The sequence below is a fragment of the Telmatherina bonti genome (genome assembly GCF_933228915.1).
Source record: "Telmatherina bonti genome assembly, chromosome: 7".
Lineage (NCBI taxonomy): Eukaryota > Metazoa > Chordata > Actinopteri > Atheriniformes > Telmatherinidae > Telmatherina > Telmatherina bonti.
Window position 1 is genome coordinate 19,535,722 of NC_136625.1, and position 23,317 is coordinate 19,559,038.

The 23,317-nt window shown below is 39.7% G+C and overlaps 2 protein-coding genes across 2 annotated transcripts in view; one reads left to right on the forward strand and one right to left on the reverse strand.

Moving 5' to 3' along the window:
• wnt3a (wingless-type MMTV integration site family, member 3A) overlaps positions 1-23,317 on the forward strand; it is a gene marked incomplete at its 3' end in the record, with an annotated part of 71,138 nt that overhangs the window by 23,536 nt on the left and 24,285 nt on the right. The gene's annotated exons all lie outside the window — the stretch shown is intronic.
• On the reverse strand, positions 1,865-22,475 carry wnt9a (wingless-type MMTV integration site family, member 9A; the record flags this gene model as incomplete). Its single annotated transcript, XM_079244165.1, is given in 6 exon segments — positions 1,865-6,040; positions 8,187-8,449; positions 8,535-8,794; positions 22,272-22,432; positions 22,436-22,450; positions 22,452-22,475. Coding segments are annotated over 6 exon segments (1,209 nt in total). The 3' UTR covers positions 1,865-5,554.

A 23,317-nucleotide genomic window follows, 5' to 3' on the forward strand; every position in this document is an offset into this window, starting at 1 on the left:
ATCATTACAATTTTTAAAAGGTTAGAATGTTTTTCCTCTGTCTGTTTTAAGTGCTCCCTTGTCGTTTAAGGTGCCGGCTCACCTGCCAAGATCTAATAATTAGATTAAAAACTATAACCAATGTAGCTGAATTACTGCAGATCTGTTCACCTCTTCAGTTTAAACTTGCTTTTGTAAAGTATCAACGATTCTATTACAGTTCCAACAATTTCTCGACAAGGAAGCAGATATACATCCTGTGGTGTGATGTGACACTGGAATAACAAATCTTCCATCAGTTTGAGCAGTTTGAAAATAATCCAACCGTTCTTGACAGCTCCAGCCCTGTGCAAGTCGGAGCAGACCAGGAAGATGAGAGTGGGAATGGAAGGTAGTCAGGAGTAGTTGGGGGTGAACTATGTTTGATTTTTGTCTACTTTTTTTTTTTTCAGTCTTTGCTTTAGTTGCGCCCACTTCCTTCAGGGTAACAGCTGTCAAAACGTTGTCAGATTACAGCGCACCACAGAGTCACAGCTCATATTAAAAGCTGGTACAGGGCAGGATGTTAGGAGGAGTCCAGCAAGTAAGGTACATTAAAGCCTCTTAGTTTCTCCTAACACAGCACCTTGGACCCAAGGGACAAATAGCTAACACCCAGAGGGTGCTGCTCCTGCACTGCTAATTTAGGTACATGTGTCAGGGATATCATAGGCTTTTCCACTGATGTTTTAGGTATTAGAGCAGATACGCTCATAATTGTGTTTTGTTTTCCCAAGTGGAAATGATGCTCTCATTCACAGCCCAGGAAAACAAAGCTCCTTATCTTATGGATTAATTGAGCTTTGAGGCTTTTACGATGATGCCTTGAAATATTTGGACGACTGTTGAAAGAGAAAACTCTGAAATCTTCAAACTCTCAGATGCTGAGGGGATACTGCTGAAATAATATCAGCACAGTAAGGAAAGTCTCCAGCTCATATGTTTGTCTGAATGCCGCAAACCCAAAACAGAAATGTTATCTCTTGCTGTAATGAGTTTCACGGTAACTTTATTTGACACCGATGTAAAAACATCGCCGCTATGGTGATGATTAGTGTACCATGACTACATCCTTAATGATTGTTTTACACTGAATCAATATAAAACGTCAAAGCAAAGTGAGGGGTGACCCTGCATGAAACTGTGAAGACCCAACAGCTTCTATATCGCATTCCAGTAAACACCTAACCTTTGATTTCATAGAGAAAAACTTGTTTGCATTGTTTACTGCTGTTTTGTTAGAAGTTGTGCCCAACTCCCCGCTGCTCTCAATCTGTTTGCGGCTGTTGCATGGAGACAAAAAAACCCACAGTGATTGTATCTTTTTTCCCTTTGTACAGAATTATTTATACAGTTTCACACCTTTCTATAATATCAGGTTTATCTTGCATCAGTCATCGCATTTCAAGTGGAAGGTAAACGGTGTCTATCTCTTTAGCTTTAATTATAAATTATAAATATTATAAATTATATTATAATTATAAATTTATAAATATAAATATATATATATATATATATATATATATATATATATATATATATATATATATGTATATATATATATATATATATATATATATATACACATATATATATATATATATATATATATATATATATATATATATATATATATATATATATATGTATATGTTTATATCTTTGTGTATATAGATAGATAGATAGATAGATAGAAGATTATTACACGAAAATGCAGCAAAAAGTTGACATTATTCGACAGTAAATAATGAAAATATACAAGACATAATTTAAAAAGTTCATTTATTATTTCAGATTTTTTTTCGCCTTTGTTATACAAAGATGTTAAATAACTTAAATACATTCTTACCAGTCATTTGTGATCTGTTTATACCTACAAGCTATACACATGAGGTAGAGGAAAATAATTTAGAGTTCCCATAAGACAAGAATAAGTGAACATGGACAAAGCTCTGTTGGTATAATATTGTCACAATTGGCAATACATAGTTGGTGTGTTTTGTCTTTGCTTTACAAGCCCCGCACAAATCCTAACAAAACCTTTATGTAGATGTTGAGTGCCAAAAGGTGAGTAGAAATCAGACCATGATGATGCAGTCATCTGTTTCTACCGTAGGATATCATATGACGGCTAACTTTACAGTCATGAATCTTCCTTAAAAGCCGATTATATAAAAACAGATCATATCCTTTAAAAAATAATCTTGATGGTTGTGATTTTATTTGCATACTTTAAAAAAAGAACATAAAACAGCAATGGGTAAGTTGATTCTAAATTTGTTAGGATATTTTAGTGCTCAGGAGCCAGACAATGTTGTGATATGAAATTAAACATGTGTATGATATAAACTGCATCTTGAAGCCTCCACCTCTCAAAAACAAAACAAAACCAAAAAAAAATAAACACCCAAAAGAAAAAACAGAGTAAAAAATAAAGGATAAAAACATCAATTTAGACTTTTAGACCTTATTTACACTAAAAACATGCTCATAATATATTTAAAAATAATTTATCTTTAATTCTTTTCTACAAAATAGAGTTTTGTACATGATCCACTGATGACTGAAGAGTGCAGAGTTTTGTTTTTGACAATACAGACAACTGTGACATCTAAAAGCTGAATGCATCTTGCTCCTTTTATTTATGGCCCTACGTGCAACTTATAAATGCATAGAAAAATGCACTGTGTATGCTTTCATTATTCCTGCCATGCCAGTTGCAAATCTGTTTAATAGTAGAGAACCTCACTGTGTTTGGGTTGAACAGTGTGTGGAATAAAAACACACCAGAAGCTGTGGGGAACAGGCATTTATGCACAAAGTCTCAGCATAGCTATTATGGTTTTCATGAAGCGTGCAAAGTTCTATGTATATGTTTTGAGCAGCCTTTATTTGGCGCGCCATCTCATATCAAAATGCTTGGAATTCAGCTCCTCAGGACAAATAAGCCAAGCATGGTTCTCTTCCTAAAGCATGGTTTTGCTGTCAATCAGTGATTTCAATTTAGATTACAGTGATAATTTCTGAATGTGATCAGTTTAGCCATTTTATGAGTTTAAGTGCACAAGTGTTTATGAGAATTTACACCTGCTTTGTTTCTGAAACTGCGGTTTCAGAAAACTCTTCATCCTTTTTTTAAATTTACTTTTAGCTTGCTTTAGATGCTTGTGAGAGTTGAAAATGTGCCTCACTTTTGTCTCTATACCACAGGAAAAGAAACCTTAGCTATTTACATCAAGATGTTTAAAGAATTTCTAAAAATCTGCACTGAACTGTATCTATAAATACAGACTTTTAAATACTTTAAAGGGCTTTTGGGCTTCAGTGCGAGAATAGTGCTATATTACAAAGCTGTGTCCCTCACTCAGTAGTTAAATCACACCAACCTAAAATATGGCATGCAAGGTCTTGCATTTTATCATATATATCATAATACCCCCCAAAGCTAAGTGCAGATAATACAATGAAAATGCTATTGTCTGCTTTCTAATGTACAGAGGCAATATCTTACAGAAAAAAAAAGTCATTTGGGAACTGCACTCATTTGCTTTCTTTCTGCATTAGATGAGATTAATATCTCCCTTATGTCTGTTAAAGTATGCAGCCAGCGGAGCATCACCACTGATGGAAAATAACCTGGTCGCTGAAAATAATAAAAACCACTGCTACAAATGCTTTGAAGTTAATTTATTACCATGTTGCAGCCTGTTTGTTAACTTAACTGTACGTGAAACAAGTTGTGGTTTTATTGAGGAGTTCTTAGATCAAGTATGCCAAATATTAGGCTTTAAAAAAGCCATATAGATGGGGTTTTTTTCTACTGCTCTTGAGCAAACTTTCTGCGAGCTGCAGGGTTAGATTTCTCTGCGCACAACAGAGAGAGATGCCATCTTCTCATTCAACTCTGGAAAAAAAGCAAGTAAGTGCATTTCCTGCTAAATCAATATTCCTTCAAAGTGTCACTGTCAAGGTAATTTGCATAGTGGGGTCAGTATGTTAAACTTTGTCACTTGGTGCAATATGAAAAAAGCAAATAAATTCATGTATAAAATCACCTTCACTGACTTCAGATAGAAGACATCAGTGAAACCTTTATATTTACACATAGACCTCAATTTGTGGAACCTCACACAAATAATAGTCATATAAAATATGTTCATATTAGCTATGAGACTTAAGCATTGACCTTCACTTGAGCAAAACTGCACGCAGGTCAGGACAGATTTAAGTCTCAGTTGCCTCGTACTGTTTAAATGTCTGCTGCACACGCTGCATGTCTATATGGCTCAAATTGTGGCAGCTGAAGAGGAAAGACAGATATGCAATGGCATGGAGTTACATTCCTCCAGTTCTCCACAGTTTTCTTTACAACTTCAGAGTATAAAAAGAAAAACTAACAAGATTTAAGCTCCACGGAGCTTTTGATCCGAGTCACACAAGGTCACTTCTTGCAACGATGTTGGCTTAAATAAGGCCACTGTTATCTCCATCTTAGATATTCTTTGCATTTGCATTATTTCTTCCTATTTTATCCAAATACATAGTGGTTTAAGTTATTCCCTGAACACTGGTTCGCTCAAGGCCAAGAATAGCCTAAAATGACTGGTTTAGTTCTGTTAATGGATATACTAACAGCTTCATATTATATTAATGCAAAGGGAAAATTAATAAAAGTATTATTTCTTTTTCCTTCTGGTGAAGGAGTAGTCCCAAAGGATCTATAAATTATCCACAGCAAGATGTCAAAAAAAACAAACAAAAAAAAACAGTGTGCTGCTTTCCAAAGGGCCTTGTCAACAAGAATCAGGAAGAAAAACAAGCAATAGCACACAAACAGCATAACGTTTGTGTGGTTAGTGGTTTGTTTTACATAGTTAGATAAGTGGCTTGTATAATGATACAATATAACTGAATTTATTTACATACATATGCAAACACTCAATGTGTAAGTGTGAATAAGTGCGTGTAGAGCAATTCTCACACTCTGTCCTCTTTTTGTTGTTGTCGTCGTTGTTGTCGTTCTTTTGTTTTTTTAAAACAGTCTCTGACTACGATCTTCACCGCCATAAAAAGTCAACACACAAACTGTTTCCCCCAACTATCTACCTATAGCTTGCTTGCTTACAGGCACACACACATACACACACACACACACATGCACACACCATTTTTCTCTGAGCAAAGCCCAAGAAATGGGTCTGTTGGTGTTTCTGTCCTTGTGTTGGATCCTCGTCAGCTGTGTTATGATCACTTTTTTTTTTTGTCTGTTTTCTTGTGAAATATTGTCAAGAAGTCTATTGAGGACATAAAAGCTTGGGATGTTGACCTAGTTGTGTATGAAAGTTTTTATTCTGCAGGACCTCCAAAACCCAACCCACAGAAATCCCTCAAAGTGCTTATTGCTTCTCAGCTTGCTCCATTTTATTGCTCCGACAATGGAAGCAAAACCTCGTGTGAGAACAAAAACAAACTGTCTCCAACACAACCATATTTCTCTTGCTCCACTGACCGAGGGGGGACTAACAGGTGACTCGCTTTACCCTTTGCATGTGTAGACCTCTTCTCTTTGTGTGCACTGCTTGCATTCCACATAGCAGCACCAGCGCACCTGGCACTGGCAAGGCCCGGTCACCTCCCTACTTTGTGTGTTATGACCTCGTCCACAACAGATAGCATCGCAGTTCTTATCCTTGTAGCACTTGCGGGCCGCAGTGCCCCTTGAGTATTTGCTAGATTTACAGAAATTGGGTGAATCCTCAATGTGGAGCAGGTCCATTGTGCGAGGGATCTGATCGCCAAAACCAGACAGAGGCTGGTGCTGGTGACTCCGCCCTGCGGAGATCCCTCCCTCCCCAGTGGCCTCATTGGTGGAGCTGCCGACCTTGACGGAGGTTTCGTAGCGCTGCTTCAACTGCTTGCCAATCTCATGGAAGGGAAGAAGCTGTCTCCAGCAGGTCTGGACGGTGCAAGAGCCGGAGACGCCATGGCACTTGCAAGTGGTCTCCACTCCTGCCTTGATTACCTGAGGCAGAGACAAAGGCGTATAGTTAACTACTGGGAAACACTGAAAGTATGAAAGCAATGCAAGTAAACAAGTCTTTGTTTAATAAGCAGCACTTGAAAGAGACTATTAATGCTCACTATTAGATGAAAAAAGTAGAGTGGGTTGTGTTGGCAGGGACATAAACGTCACATTCATGGCCAATTTTCATATCATGATTAAAAAAAAAAAGAGCTAATTAGAGGCTTTGCTTATGATTAGTGAACCAAGGAAAAGCAATATAAACACTGTCTGAGGCTTCGCATAAAAAGGGCAAGTGAATAATGTTCGGTTGGAGAATCGACTTAACTATAGATGAAACTTTGATTTAACTAATTGATGGCTATTATCATAAGTGATGGGAGGTTGTAGCTATGAAGGTCCCACAAAGAACATCCACTCATAGGGAAAGTGGAACCTTTAATATTTGGAAACTGGTACTTTATATTCATCCTTTTGAGTTCCAATGTGTTTTCTAAACCCAGTCTTCTTGTGTGGCGATTTTGTCATCACACAGACCTATGTGTTTCAAACCTTACAGTATATCTTCCTATCATAAAAATGACGCACAATTGCAATGGGCAACTCAGTTATTCTCAGCTAAAAGACCACATGTTATATTAATCATGTCCTGACATCTAAAGCTGTCAGCCAAAGTTCACCACTGCGTCAACCACAATGTTAAGAGCAGCATAAAAATTAGTGACAAGAATACGGTGTCCTAGTTGGGGTTTGGAGGGAATCTGCGTTTCCTTTCTCAGATGGTGAAAGAGATCAGGGAACAGGAAGTGCATATTCATCACTCAAGCAGGTCGAGAAAATTTGATCGGTCAGCTTTTACAATATCGGGATGTGTATGTGTGTGCCTGTGTGGAGGGTGGGGAGGGGGTAAAAGAGGTTAGCACATTCCAGTTTTCTCCTCAGTGTGGGAATTTATCCTGAGCATATGTGCAGATAACACACACAGAAAGACTAAAAGCAATGTTATAAATCTCTATCACAAATAAAATCTCCAGAGAGACTGAGTTTTGGACTGACGAGCTGCATAAAAGGACCTTTTGGGAGAATTTTGTATCTGCTCAGATGTGGAAAGCGTGTCTCTGCTATAACTCATTTTGAAATCAAAACGAAAACGGTTACAAAGGGAGAGGAGAAGAGCGTAAGAAACATATCCCAGCCCTTTAGTTTGCTTTGGCTACGACCATTCCCTTTTTTTTTTCTTTATTTCACCATTAAAAATCTGTTCCAAGATGAAAAGCCCATATCTGAAACACCAAAAACAATTGCTGAACTATGCCAGAACACAAATGCGAGTCGTTGCCTGTCTAATCTGAGAGAAAACGAAATATTGACTAATGAGGACTTTAAGAAATCAACACATCCACAGTAGGAACTACTTTAATCAGTTTATGTTTCTTTTGTTCCCAGGTTATAAACTCAGCAATATATTTTTTTAAATTATTTCCCTCTCAAGCTTCCCCTCCTGAAGTGCTGTTTGAGTATAACTAATGTGGCCATTTTAAATTTCTCTTTGGTTGTTTTAACTATATATTTGAACTTGGACTTAATGCTTTATCTTGGACTGCAGCCTGTTAGCAATGTTGTAATGTTTAAACTCCTGCATAACAAAAGTCAAAACCGAGATATAGTTGAACAGTATATCCCGGACCAGCGCAGAGAGAGTTGTTGGTTGTGGTAAATGTGGCCAACATCTCAGTTTAAAGTACTCTTTGTGACTCAAATGGAATTCTAACTCGAGTTTGAGCAAAGCCTTAGGCAAGGCAAGTTTATTTGTATAGCACCTTTTATGTACAAGACAATTCAAAGTGCTTTACATGAAACATTAAAAGCATTACAGAAAAAAGCATAAAAGAAAATACAAATAACAAAATCATAATAAAATCATAAATTGTATTAAAATAATTAAAAGCAGAATTAAGTAAAAGTTACCGTGCAGATGTCGTGCAGAGGCGCATGAGAAAAGAAAAGTTTTTAACCTGGATTTAAAAGTTTTTACATTTGGGGAAAGTTTAATCTTTCACCAATGTCGAAATCTAGTTCCAATGATGCAGCTAAAGGTCTTCAAACTTTTTCTTTCGAGGAAAGCAAGTATGTTTTGCACACTTACCTTCATGCCAACATTTGTGTTGTGCATGTCCACACGTGCGCGCAGGTCCTTGTTGGAGCGTTTGCCCAGGAAGTCCTTGACAAACTTGTTGGCATATTTGAGGTTGTCTCCGCAGCCTCCCCACTGCCAGGCCTTGCGGTTCTCTAAGTCCGGAGCCTCGTCACACGTGCAGCGCTCCATCCGCCCAGCACTACAAGCTTTAGCCAATGCATGCGTCAGTCCCGCTGAGGAGATGGCATACAAGAAGGCTGTCTCTTTAAATCCTGGGAAAGTCAGTTAAAAGACAAATCAGAAATTGGAAAATACAGACCACATGTATTAGCTTTGTGTATCATGAAAGGCGCATACCGCTTTTTAAAATGTTGGCTCGGTGGCGCTCATCTAAGGTGCAGTTCCATCTCTCAAAGCGAAATTGATGCTGGCATTCTAGGGCGCTCATGATGATAGCCTCCTTCAGCGTATCTGCCACGCCCGGGTCTCGTCTGCACATCCTGCGCTGCTTCTTTTCCAGTTTGAGCCGGTCACACAACTTGTAGTGGGCCCTGCCCGTGGTCTCCTCTGGTAGAGAGTTCAGTGGCACGTTAGACAACGGTTCATTACCTGTCAATCTAGAAGAAAAAGGACACAGACATGCCAGTTGAAACAGGGTACACCGAGAGACAGAATACATCCATTAAAGAAAGCACAGGATTCTGGCCTTCCTTAAAGTCGCAAAGATATACTACACAAACAGCACAGGAAGTACAGCTGGGATAATGCTCAAAAGCTTAGATAATTCATTCATTTTCTGAACCGCTTAATCCAATTCAGGGTCGCGGGGATGCTGGAGCCTATCCCAGCTGGCTTTGGGCGACAGGCAAGGTACACCCTGGACAGCTCGCCATCGCAGTTCCATCTTGCGATGGACTGGCGCAAGATGGAACTGCGCCAGTCCATCGCTTAGTTAATGTTTAGATGTTTAGTTAATGTTTAGATGAATTCAGCTGGCTGATGATTAATGTTCAGGGGAATTCAGCATTTTCTGGCGATTGAGATCAACTTCCAGCACAAGGCATATCTGAGAAGAAAGCAAAGTAAAGTAAAGAAGGTATTTTAGTTGCTGTATGTCTTTGCTACATGTTTCTGGCACCCAGTTTTTCCATTTAAAACTATAAAGAGACAATAGCCACTCTTAAACCTCAGCCTTCAAAACTGGAGGGATTTTTATTTTAGATAAAGTAAATGTGTTCATCTTGTACAGGGATATAGTTTAAACGGAAGCATGCTGTAAATGTGACAAACATGTTTCAGGTATGTAAAACAGTAGCCAGCAAAGGCTTGGTTCAATATTTATATCCTATCCTGAGGGATGGTATGTCACTCAAAGCAGTGCTGTAGATTTAACTAGATTTAGATAACACAGCAGGATTTACACTCCCATTATAGAAAAAGTCCAGTATTCTGGATTTTAAAGCTGTAAACCACTTGACATATAGAACTGAAGTTTCAGCTCCCAACATGGTATGAAGAGCATGTGGCAGACTTGCACTTCTTTTGTCAGTTTATTTAAGGGAGGCGTATATAAAACATAGAAAGCGAGGACTGCCACATAGCTGGCAGAACCTCTGACCAGCGTTCTGAGGTTGCAGTGGGAAAAGCAGAGCATTACTTCCATAAACACACACAAGGGGCATGACTGTCAGCCTGTGACCAAAATGATCACAACAACTGGCAGGATTGGCACTATAGTTGTTCATTATGTGTAATTTCTGGCCTCTTTTACACCCTAAAGTGAAAGTGAAGAATAAATGGATTTACAGAACTCACAAAAAACACAAGTTTTCTGACCTGCACGCCTTTTCTGCCTCACTCATCAATGATTCAGATTAAATGTAGGCCTTTTCTAGCATTCCCTTCAGGCAAAAAAAGCAAACCTGAAAACTGCAGCTGCACAAAAAGTCTTACATACAGGTCTTCAAAGACAGCAAAGCTGACATCTATGAAATCAGCTTTTTTTTTTTAGCTTCTTTTTAAGTACGGTATGCTTTATCAGAGTAATACTCAAATAAGTGTGTTGCGTCCAGCTCCATGAAAATCGAGACACTGATCACTTTCATTACAATGTGACAACATTTAAAACCATCTATATTTACCAGAAAAGTTCATTATTGTACCTTTAGAGAAAGAAAAATGTAATCACAAATCCATGTGCTTCCTGCCCTGCTTGCAAAAAACCTACACATGGCCATATAAATTAAAAATCATCCAGCTATATGACTGAAGAGTAACCACAGCAAATGGGGATTCTGCCATGCAGTTTGTTGAAGCCAAAAAGTAATAATAAAAAAAAAACTTCTACTATATTTTGCAGAACAGTCAGTGGTTGTCCGCACAAGTTTAGTTAAAACAAGTTTGATCAGTGGTCCACATTCCATTTGTTCATATTCACCACAGCCTGGGACAGAGGGTCACGGGAGTACTCCTTCAAGACATTTGTTTTATTAAGTCCAATAACTGACTGAAATGTTTCCCCTTGAGTCCTGAGTGTCATATCAGTGGGCTAAATAGTTCCCAGATGCTCTGGTATGATAGTTTTCTTACAATGCATTCGCAGCCTGCTTGAAAAGCAGAACAGTCAAATCAGGTAATGCTTTTCTTTTTTCAAGATATAAATAAAAAGGTATTAGGGGCAGACAACAAGGCAACGTACAAGAACTGATTCTCTCTTGATAAACGGTATTTTCCCCTCTAAATGTTTCATTTGGATGATAATGCCAAGGGAACACTAACAATTTGCAAAACAAACAAATCCAGCTGACCCGGCATGTTATGTGTGGCTGACAATCATTCCACAACGTTTCTACAACAAGTAAACATTTAGGCTTTGAATGATGGTGTCGTGTGGAGTATCTGCCTTAAGACCACTTCAAATAACCAAAGCACTGAATAATGTGAAACATACTTGAATGTGCACAATGCTAGGTACAAGTTTCCACTGACAAATGGTGAGCTTAATTTACTAATACCACCTACATGACACACTCATCCCTCACAAAGACGTGCATAGTAACATGTGTCAGCATCAAAACCTTCAAAAGCCTGCCGAAACAAAGACCTTCAGAGTGACAGGCTTCGACTGTCTGTCTGCTTGTCTGACACAAAAAGATGGTCTGAGTGGAGCTGGAGGAAGGCCAATGATGACATGACACTGATCTCGGCACTACTGAGACTTTGTGTGGCACTGTGGCTTTTTTTTTTTTTTATACAAAGGCATATTTCCAGCTGAGACGGCGTGCGGAGAAAGCATGGAGGGGAGAAAAATACCTCTTCGCTACTCGAGAGAAGAAGCTACTGGCCAGGCCTCTCTCTTGTGCAATGTTTCCCCTCAACACACAGTCAAATAGTAATGCAGATGTACACAGCGCTTCGGTTTTCCTTTCACGACATAAAGTGATAATAATAATAATAATAATAATAATAATAATAATAATAATAATAATAATAATAATGATCATCATCATCATCATCAACTTATATGTGGCTTCATCACCTGATATTCAAAAGAGTTGAGCCCACCCACAGCTGAGTTCAAATGTGACTGAAATATGCTGGAAATGAAGAAAATATTCCAGTTGGAGCAAAACTGTGACTCCTGCTGTATAAAATAAAGCATACATTATATATGTATATATACACTGTAAATATGTTTTTTCTTCTTTGTTCTTGAATCATTGGAGAATACAAAATCCTGAGTAATGTCCAGAATGATCATTTTTCAGCTGATATTGACAAAGAATGGGCAACAAAATCAAATTGCATTGCATATTGGATAGTGGTGGTCCGCAATCTCCACCATCAATAAATGCAATGGAAAAAGCACTTATGAAAGAAAAGATTTATTGTAAGTTGGAACTTATAAATGGCTCAAATCCATAAGAGACTCCTAACAAGAAGTGGACCGGTGGCGCTCTACCTCAGCTAAACAGGCCTGATGTGTTTTCCAATCTCGTGTGTGTGGTATTAGTTCATGGGTGTCTGAAGTCTATCCTCAAGGGCTGCTGTCCTGCTGGTTTTTGATGTATCCCTACTCCAACACACCTGGTTTACATTAAACAGATCTAACCACCTATGAAGTTCTGCACAATGACTGATTAATTTGAGTCATGCGTGTTACAGCAGAGATACGTGGAAAACATGCAGGATTGTGGCCTTAAAGGCCTGGAGCTGGACACCTCTGTGTTGGTGTCCTGTGAACCAAATAGTTCACAAGTTAGTTGACTTAGTTTACAGATGAATGGGTACTGCAGTAACTAATATTTACACTGGCAAACTGTGCTAACAGTTTTTGGCACAAAAGCATGTGGAGTCAAGTCTGTCTGGCATATATATTACACACATTTCACATATGTTTTCAATGTCGAGCTCAGTTAGGCTGCACAAACTCATGTCTGCACATAATTTAGATGGAGAAATACATGACTATTGGTAGAAATGAATGCAGCTCTATCAACAGGCAAACAACGGAAGTATTTTCAACTTTGCACCAACAAATTAGAGACAACAGAAATTACTGACAAATACCAAAACACTTTCCACTTGGATACAAAGACGAGGAATCACTTGTGATTCCTTCATACATTACAAAATCATTTTATAAAATAAAATCATTATACTTATAAAATTATTTTATAAGTAAAATAAATAAGTAAAGGCTGCACGGTGGCGCAGTGGTTAGCACTGTGGCCTCACAGCAAGAAGGTCACTGGTTCAATCCTTGGCTGGTTTGGTCAGTGGCCTTTCTGTGTGGAGTTTGCATGTTCTCCCCGTGTATGCATGGGTACTCTGGCTTCCTCCCACCATCCAAAGACATGCATGATAGGTTGATTGGTCACTCTAAATTGCCCCTAGGAGTGAGTGTGGTTGTTCGTCTCTGTGTGTGGCCCTGCGATGGACTGGCGAGCTGTCCAGGGTGTACCCTGCCTGTCGCCCAAAGCCAGCTGGGATAGGCTCCAGCTTCCCCGCGACCCTGAATTGGAATAAGCGGTTCAGAAAATGAATGAATGAATGATAAATAAGTAAAATAAATTTTTTTTAAAAAACTACAAAATGTACAAGAATTGACAAAACAACTAATTTGCCTTGGCAGAACACAGACAAAAACTACAGCAATATAATGACACAGTACAGACAGAGTTAAGCCCAAACCCTCTCTTCTAATATTATTATTGTGAGAAAAAGAAGCACCTTTTTATAATAATGTGTCTGGGGAAAAAAAGAAAAACAGGAATGCAGGACAAATCACCCGTGTGCACCAGACGATAGGGGACAGTAAATGGGCTGAAGATGAAGCTGGGCTTTTCACACAATATACAGTAATGTGACATCACATGCTCATTCAATTAGCCACTGGAATATTCATCACACTGAAGTAAAAAATTCAGCTCTGCACAATGGCCTGGAAAAAATAGCATGTAGAACACTTTGTATCTACAAGCTCTTTAACCAAGTTTATTCTGTTGCATGAGATTAAATTAAACAAAAACTTAAAATTGATATTTGAGTCAGATCCTCCAGTTTAGCAGTGTTCCTGGCTGAAAGACAGTGTTTGTCAGGAGAACGTAAGACAAAAACCTAGAAAAGCACTCGAGAGCACTTGTGTTTTCCACTTTTAGTTATAGTCAGACATTGAGAATGAATCCACAGTGTCTTGGGTATATTGGTCAGATATTGTGGTTTTTGTTGCATGTTTATATCCTAATTTGTTCTCTTACAGTGAATGTTTGGAACTTCCCCCATATTTTTTGGCTAAGTCCAGTGGCCAATTATTGTGAAGTTATATGCATATATACTGAAAATGGCCCTATCTCACAATGATCAAGAATCCTTGAAAAAAAATCCTTGGATCCACATGGTGTTTCGCATCACTCACAAAATTTAATGGAATCCCAGACCCACTGTCAGAAAAAAAAGGAAAATCCATCTGGTTGTTTTTGTATAAAGTTGCTATCAGGCAGACAGACAGATAATCACCAGAAAAACATAACCTTTGCCCCCTCCTTGGCGGAGGTAAGAGGCCGGAAATATGACAGCAGCAAGGATATTCTCATTAAAAAGCTATGTAAATGCTAACTGAAGTTGTTGCCAAATACAGTAGTCAACCGGAAAAGCAATAAGTTATTTATTTACTATAATAGGACAACTAGTTGAAACAGGTGCCTTGGGAAAAAGGGACCAAAATGCAGGACACAGTTAATTAAAATGAGGTTTTGCATAATCTTTAATGAAGTACACACACCTCCACGGGGGTCTCCTTCATATTGAAGTAGCGAATGTATTTTCATTTCAAAACGCCATTTTCTGTGGGCGTATTTTTGTTTGAGATACTTTTTGAGGTATTGGCATCACCAGCATCACCAATTATACATGGAATATAATGCCAATAAATAAAAGTCATTTATTACCCAGTGCAAAGCTGGATTCTTGCTGTTTAGCTTTGCACTCCTCACAGACACTGCTGACGCTGCACCTCCTCCACTGTCTTTCACTTAGTAACACTGGAGTTTGTTTAGACCCTTCTCTCTACTTGTCAGCACCTCCCATTGCCCGTGACATTTACTTTATATACATTTTCCAATGCAGCGGGTTCATTGAAAATGCCTCATTTCACACGGTGGAGCCTTGGAGTCAATCCCTTGAGGAAATCATTGACTAGCTCTAAACTTCACCATCATCATTCCCTTTCTGGCTCCACACCACAGTCTTGAAAAGCTGGTACTTCTGCACATTCTTCATTAGTCCGGTATGCAAATATCCAAAGACGTGCAATAATGCCTAAACTCTGACATAGTAGGAAACATCACACGTACTTCAACTTTTTGAAACTATATATTCCAAAACACATGTTTTTTGTAGCTGGTGGTGTTATTCATAGACTTGCAAAACTATACATAAACAAAGGCAGCTTAGTCTGCGTGTACATTAATCTCAGGAAGTTAAAGTAGCCCCAGCTGACACTTGACAAATACATCTAAGACAGACAACTGACTTACTTATTGTAAAACAAACACACTACATATTTCCTTGCTATGAAAACTGAATAATCTGTTTAAAGACAGGAAAACTGCTTATCTCAATGCTGTCATCACTGAAAATCATAAAAAAAAGAACCACCACAACAGTACAGATTCCCTTTGGATTCCTGGTTTGACAACTTTCAGTCAGTTCATGCCCCACTAAAAAATGGACAGATTTGTGTATGCGGTTACTATGCATACGCCTGTGTACGTGCATCCATGTGCACATGCATATGGGCTCAAACAACCTTAAGTCAACACCTAAAGAGTCTGTCGTGGCTGAACGCGCCCAGGCAGCGAGAGCACAAAAGCCACAATTTCTCCATCAGCCTGAACTTGCAGGTTGTGTGGTCTGGTGTCTCGTAGATCACAACTAACCCCCCCCCCATCCTTTCCCCTCCTTTTTTTCCAAGTCTCCGAACTTCCCCTATTCCCAGTGGTCAATTACTCTAAACGGATGTCAATCATCTGGCCCAGCTGTTGGCTTAAGACAAAGCCTGAACTAGACAAAACCACCACTGTCTATGCACTTAATCTATACAAGAGAATGACAGATGTGTACATGTGTCCTGGAAGAGTTCAACTGTCACAAAGACAAACTACTGTACCTGATTGAGATTAACCATTCTATACCAGAAAATAAGAGTTATTAATCATTAAATTAAACTCATCAGTGCTAAACTAGTTTTTCTTACTGCCTTTACTGTAGTTAAAATACTCATTTTTTGGGGAGAAGTAACATACTTTTCTCAGAAATACTGGATGAACTTCAAACCACCCTGAGTCCCATCTGGTGTATCAGAGCCCAGATCATGCCAGAGGTAGCAGGAATGTGAGTGTGTGTGGTGTTTTCCCTCTGGCCCAACATAGCTATGGCTGACAATGTGCTCCACAGCTTAGACTTGAATAATTGAAGAAACCATGAATCAGTGTTGAATTACTTCTCTGGTTCAAGAAGTCTCCATGCTATTGTCCACCTCCATGAAGTTTATATGTAAAAAAGAAAGAAAAATGGTACCTTAACTTTGACAGTTCCCCAATGGTGATACTGGTCATTGGTGGAATCGTTAACATAAAAAAGGAGGGGAGAAAATACGTTTGTGGCTTATATTAGATTAACCCCCTGGTTGAAGAAATTGGGTGTTGTGATTACTCCCTACAAGCTGTGGCTGACACAGTACAGTAACATGACAAAATGACTTGGAAAACAAAGTACTGCTGAACTGGGACTTAGTAAGTCATGATTAGTTGAGTAATGAGCCTTTCTGCACACTGGGAACGTCATGCAACATTGAGAAGTGCTGGAATTCAGTCTGGAGTAGGGTAGAGGGGGTGCTGTGTGTGTGTGTCAGGTGGAGTGGTTGGGGGGGGTTGCACATCTTGGATGACTTAACAGGATATGACCCAAAGTTGTGTTATCTGCCACCCTGTCTGGTAATCTACAGTTCAGATGATGACATGATGCATCCGACATATTAAATTAATCTCAGTTTTCCCAAAAAGAACGAGTTGTACCAGAAAAACTGTAATAAATGAAGAAGCAAAAAGAGAAGAAATTTACTGCTCAGCCTAATTTTGTAATCCACAATGGTACAACAAGACTTGGGGTTTGGGAATGGGAGTGTGGAGCATGGTAAGAGGTTTAACTGCTATGTGAGAACTCAAGGCTTCTAAGGTCAGCAGCTCAGTTATAGTCACTGTGTGACTGGCACAGATTGGGCGCACAGCAGCGTCCGCATGACTCCCCTGATCTAGCCCACGCCATGGCACAGAGCAGCCCTGTACCAGCGCACGTTAAGGCACACATACTGTACTGCCTTTACCGATTCCACGAGCTGACACGAGAGCCAGATTGCAGTTATTTGGTGGGAGAACAAACTGCTTTACTGTAAACCCAAAGCGCTCCAACAAAGCACATATTTACAAGTGAAACCACAAAACCCATAATGGCACTCATGCTATTTTGTTTTTTATAAAACTCATGGCCTGCTAACTTCGGTTTGTCAACTGTCACTTATTCCTGCTACAGAGAGATTTTCCATTTATCTGTTCATTTTGGCTAAAAGACCAAAACCCTGACATGCAGCAGGGTTCATTTAAATATCCTTCACAAAATAGCGCTGTTAAATCAATGTTTCTGACACCTGTCTTTATGAAAAATCCATAGCTTATAAAATGTCTGGAGTGAAAGAGTTTGACTCTACAAGAGTATGATGATTATAAAAAGTAACCAGCTGAAAGTCAAGTAAATGAACAAGCACTCTTCCTGAGTTCATCCTGGGCCATTTCCTGGCCCATAATATCAGTGTTCGTCTGATCATGTCCATTCTTGAGTTAATGCTAATGCTTTAAGGAAAGCAAAGATTATATATAACAACAGCCATCAGACAAATACACACCCATTTGAGGAGAAGCGCTGCATTTTTTATTGAGTCAAGCATTAATGAGACTCTTGAATATGACCATTCAGACCAGTTTGTCCTGCATTTTTAAAAGAGTAACTTTATTTCAACATTCCTGAACTTCTGAAAAGAAAAAAAAAAAAGAAAAACAACTTCATTAGCTAAATACGTGCATATTCCAAAGAGCGCCAAACCCTTAGGTGAAGTCTTTTTCCACTACTGCAAATGAAGTACCATGTTTCCTCTATACCAAAACATTGGGGAAAAAAAAATACTTGCCTGTGGTCTCGAATGGAAAACACAGGACATAGTGGTCTCACTAACTAGCCTCATCTCATCAGTGCCTGACCACTAAAACAATCTCGACTTTATATTAGTTTTCCTGTTTTTTAAATTGCCCATGTCTCCAGTTCCATCTGCAAAGATCATCATACGTTTGCAATGTGAGCAACAAGCATTTTCTTCATTTTCCTCCTTATTCGAAGAACGTGCACAGCTAACTGCTCGCAATGAGCTGAAGCTGCTGCATTTTCACAATTAAACAAGTCTAAGTGTTGCAGTCGCTTCAGATCGCGATTGGCACTAGAGCTTCAGGATATGAGCATGAAAACATTCTTAAAGCTTGGCCAAACCATATAATCATCAAGAATACCCTGTACAACCATGTTATTACACAGTATAAGCCCCATTACAACCCATTAGAGAGACCACTGAAAATATCGTGGCGTGTAAAGGTGTGTAAGGTGTGTCTTTTTCTATAATTCGCCGAGCAAAGTACGTGCATCAGCTAAAGTAAAGGCTGTATCAAATGAAGACAAATGAGTTTTCTCATTTCTCCCCATCTTTCTGCACAGAAAGTTGTCCTTAAATTTAATGATTTCAGTTTCTTCTCTAATTCTCCAAATTATACAGGAAGTTTCTGATTAAGAGCCACTGTAAGATACTGCACCACCATGTGTAGGATACACGAGTGTACATGATTGTAGCATGCTGTTCTATATAGATAATAGATGAAGGACATAAAAACATTAAAGGCTAAGCTTGAAACTGGATGCATCAAAACAAATAAAAATCAATCTTTTAAAGAGGCCATGTATTCAGTTGTCCAAGCATTCAGGTTTGTGTGATCCAATCCAACTACAGAGTCACAGGATTCTTTCCGAATTAGTTCTATCTTCTTGGCTCATGCTAAAGTGATACCCGTAGAGGTGTGGCTGTAGCCACAGGATATCCTATGAATTTGGGAAATCCCTCTATCAACGTTGCTCCCGCCCTGCTGCACGTCAAGCCTAATCAGTCCTTAAGGTCTGGTAATGAGACGCTTGCCACCACTGTCTGCCAGGCAACGCCATTCTGAGCCCACACTAACTCTACTCCTTCTAATGAGTGGTAATCACCCAGAAGCTCCCCACAAGCCACTGCAGGCATGCCAGCACGCACTAAGACAGGCGAGCCAGAAGACAGGAGGGAACCAGAGGAAATGGTTACAAGGAGCTGCCTAAAAACAAATTGTAACATTTTTGTGCTGTACTAAAGAAATGATGCAGCTGTTTGATGCAAATCAGGAACCAATTCTGAAAAGCAATTAAAAAAAAAAAAAAAAAATCTTTTCCAGCTCCAAACAGAAAATTCCCTGAATAAATTAGCACACACCCCATTTGCTATCCTGTTTGCTTTTGGCAAACTTGATGGCGCTCTGAAGACAATGATGCCATCTGAAAGAACGTGGCAACAAACTGATGCACCGTTATATTTGCTTCTTTCACGTGCTGTGGTGTCTCTGATTGGTAAATCCCGGTCGCATGACTGTGGGCAGCCTTCCTGTATATGTCGCACATGAACTAAATAAAAACAAACTCGACTCCCATTCAGCCCAGTTTACAAGACCACAGAATGACATGCCTTTTACCAACACTCAAATTTAAACCGACAGACAGCTGTAAAGCCCTGATGAGGGTCAACTAAGCTGGAAATGTACTCCGCATCTTATCAAGATGCTGTAATAGCGAGGGGAAGGAAAGTTTAGAGCACGTCAGAACTGAGGATAATGGGATAGCAAAACCAACACCTGCCACCACAGGCTAAGGGAGTAAAAACGAGAGTTCACATTCTTGTGGCAAAGAATGACAATTTAAGCGGGTGCTCAACTACTTCAGGAATCCCACCCCACCCTCGGCTGAGCAGACTATGGGCAGGAGAGATTGTGTTTATGTTACACTTACGCTCCACCGCACTCTGGAAATTGGGTATGCAACATTGACCCTCTATTTTGAGTAAATCAGTACCCAGGAGGCCCTAGGATGCCTTATGCTCATGGAATATTTATTTGAACAGGTTTGCATTAGTCGTGTCTCCCCCCCCCCCCCCCCCCCCCCCCCCCTTCACTTCTAAGTCAAAGCTGGAGCGTCACCAGTGTCAGGTTTCTGGGAAGCCAGCCACGGGGCAGTCACATTTTGTATCTGTGTCACCTGTGCAGGCTCCTTTGGTATGTTTCATGTTTCTCAGCTGCAGGGCTAAATCATTCATTGACGCTCAGTCATATTCCCCTCTCACTGGACCACAGAATAATAAATCTGGAGTATCGTAATACCACATGTCTCTCTGCACTACACAAGCCACAGATAGAGACCAGATTGACAGAGGGAATTGAAAACAAGTGCTAACTGAATAAGTAAATATGCATTACCATTAGGACCATTAAAGCTGATGTGAGTGCCAATTTGGCTCATCAGCTTTAATACACACTTCCTGCCAAGGGCGACACTGCAACAGGAAGGGAGACAAAAACAGAGAGCGGGGTTACATTCGTCCCTCTAATGCAATTTTAGAACAGAAGAGAAACCAAAAACCACGTCAGTGAAAGAGAAAGCATTTAATGTGGCATCAGCATTACACAATGATGATGCCTTTACAGAGGCTGGGATTTTTTTTTCCATCACTTTTTACAGGTGTTATACAAAGTTTTTGCATCACCCAGTTTCCAGCGACGAGTGCCAAGACTTTGTAGCAACACCAAAGAGAGTAAAATTACCAAGAGATTAGCAAAAACATATACACATTACAACAGTCTGGTTAATTATGAGTGTTTTAGTGGTTTCCAAACCAGTATGCCTTTTCAGAAATTCATTCAGGACAAGGCAAAGCCCATTTCAACCAGTCATCAGGACTGACAGGCCCTTGGGGGGGGGGGCATTTCTTCTACTTCTTTGCAGAAGACAGACCCCAGATCGCCTAACACTCCAGGATCCTGCACAACACTCGTACCCACCATAAATTTGACTCTGCTGGAAAGTTCCTGGAGTGTCATCACTCTGTAGTCTACAACTATTTATCTGTGTGAGTCTGCATTTTTTTTTCCTTTCTTTTTGCAAGTTGGTGAATTCTAACAACATCCATCAGTAGAGATTTTTGTAAAGAAAAGCTCACGTGTTTTGTTAGAGATGCTTCTTTGGCAGGTAAATCTCGCATTTTCACATTCCACAGATTTGAAAAAAAAAAAAAACGCTTCACTGCAGGTGAAACATGACTGCTGTCCCACTTGACAAGCTGACCTCACTTTGACTGACCTTGCCAAGGACGGTAAAAAAAAAAAAAAAAAAAAAAAAAAAGTTCAGAAACTGTGAGTGCAAACTGCAGCATTAGCAGCCACTTTGATGTGCAGGTTATATGGGCTACACCTCAAACCCAAGGCGTTCCTTGGGAATATCTTACTTTGAAATATCCACCCCAGTGCTCTTTCTAAATGAAACATTATTGTGTGGATGACATGATTCACGAAACGCTCGATTTTTCAGATTAATTTCCTTCCACGTGCTCCAACTGTTTTTCTGATTTTTTTGACAGAGGCAGCAGAAAAAGCCCCTGCCAGAGCTGTGTGATGTTTATGCTGGATGGGGGGATTTTTCTGTGCAAAGCTGAGCAGACGTTTCGGCCACCAGTTCAGTCAGTCAGATTGCTTTATTGTTACCAGCTGTTGAGTCTGAGGCGCGCGCGCGCACACACACACACACACACACACACACACACACACACACACACTCACTCACCTTTCGCTCCATGCGACTGCTTTTTACAAGATTTTACAAGTGTTTCAGCAAAATAATAACACGACCTTCTACTTGCCATTCAATTAATGCCAAAAAAAAGGGGGGGGGGGGCGGGGGGTAACTTCTCAACTGTCAGGGGAAAGAATGGGGTGAACCATTCCGGACCAGCATTACTCCGACGCTGCGTAAATCTACCTTTAATAGACGCTGCGTTTAGAGGCTACGGTTTGGTTGCCGTCTGTTTTCCCTGGTACTTTTAATATTCTTTTTTTATTATTATTATTATCTTATTCTTTTAAGTCTCAGCAGCTTCAGTGAGGTGAAGTCATGTGCTGACAACCTGCAGCAGACACCAGCTGCGAGGCCCCCAGTAACACCCCGCTGACCCCCGCAGGTACTCGCGCAATGAAAACACATCAGGAATATTTATGTTGCGCAAATTCTGCACTGATTAGTCACTTCTCAATGGGTCACGTGTTTAATTCATTTTTATTTCATTTTAACTTGCTTGGTGACACAGGAACCGATCAAGTCAATGAGAGAAGCATCTTTAATGTACAATACAGCGTGTCTATGAGAACTTACCCGAAGTATGCTGTGGTGGGTCCAGGCAAGTTGAGAAGATGCACTATAACTGTGAACGATAACCATCCCAGGAGTAGGTGTCCATCCAGCATTTTGCTGCGGCTCCAGGGCAGATCATTTCGTTTCTCCTGAGTAGCTGTGTAAAATCCCTTGTTGTACGTTCAACACTTCTTATACAGAGGAGCAGGACTGCGCTCCTCCCATCAGCACAGAGGGGAGAGGAGAGAGAGCGGCATGGCAATGCATGCTGCACTGATTCACAATTCCCTCTCAGGTTTCACAGAGATTATTCATCTCACTGTGTCTTAATTTATGATTGGTGTGACAGCTTCTCCTCTGTGGGCGTTTTAAAGAACCGTACAGCCAGTGTTTGTGTAGACTGAGGTCAGTCTGAGCTGAACTGGACTGTATGATAAAATACTTTCAGCCAGTGACAGCTTGTTTCCAGGGGCAAAGCCTGAAATGGTTTAAAGCAGTATTTGCAGCATAATGCCGCAATGTTGGTCTACACAGTAAACGGTAATAAATACAAGATACCAGGAATACATAAAAAAAAAACAAAAAAAAAAACTAATGTGGCTCTACATTTTTGTCATGGATTTTTTTCTGGGTGTAACTAAGTTTTGCTGTTTTTATTTTCTTTAATATATCATTTTTAAGTACAGCTGCCATCACCTGGTTGGCATGGCACTGACAGTGGCAGCTGCTGAGGAAGCTGTAAGAAAAGACATCAGAGCGACTTTGCCACAAACTGTTTTGTCGAAACTTGCTTGTTGTAAATCAATCAAAGGGGATTCAGGCCCAGATTCCTATTATTTGTACAGGGTTGTCCCTTTCAATATATTTCTCAAAACATAACTGTTTAGTTCTATTTTAAGTACTTGTGAGCCTTTACTGTACCTTTCCAAAACGGAAGACCTGCCTTCTTGTTGCAAATTGTGGCTTAGACCTCTCTGCAATAGTAAATGACATGCTGACTCTGCTTTCTTGGTGCTGGATTGTCAACAAGTGTTGTTACTACATAAGGAGGGTAGAGTTGAGAAGGG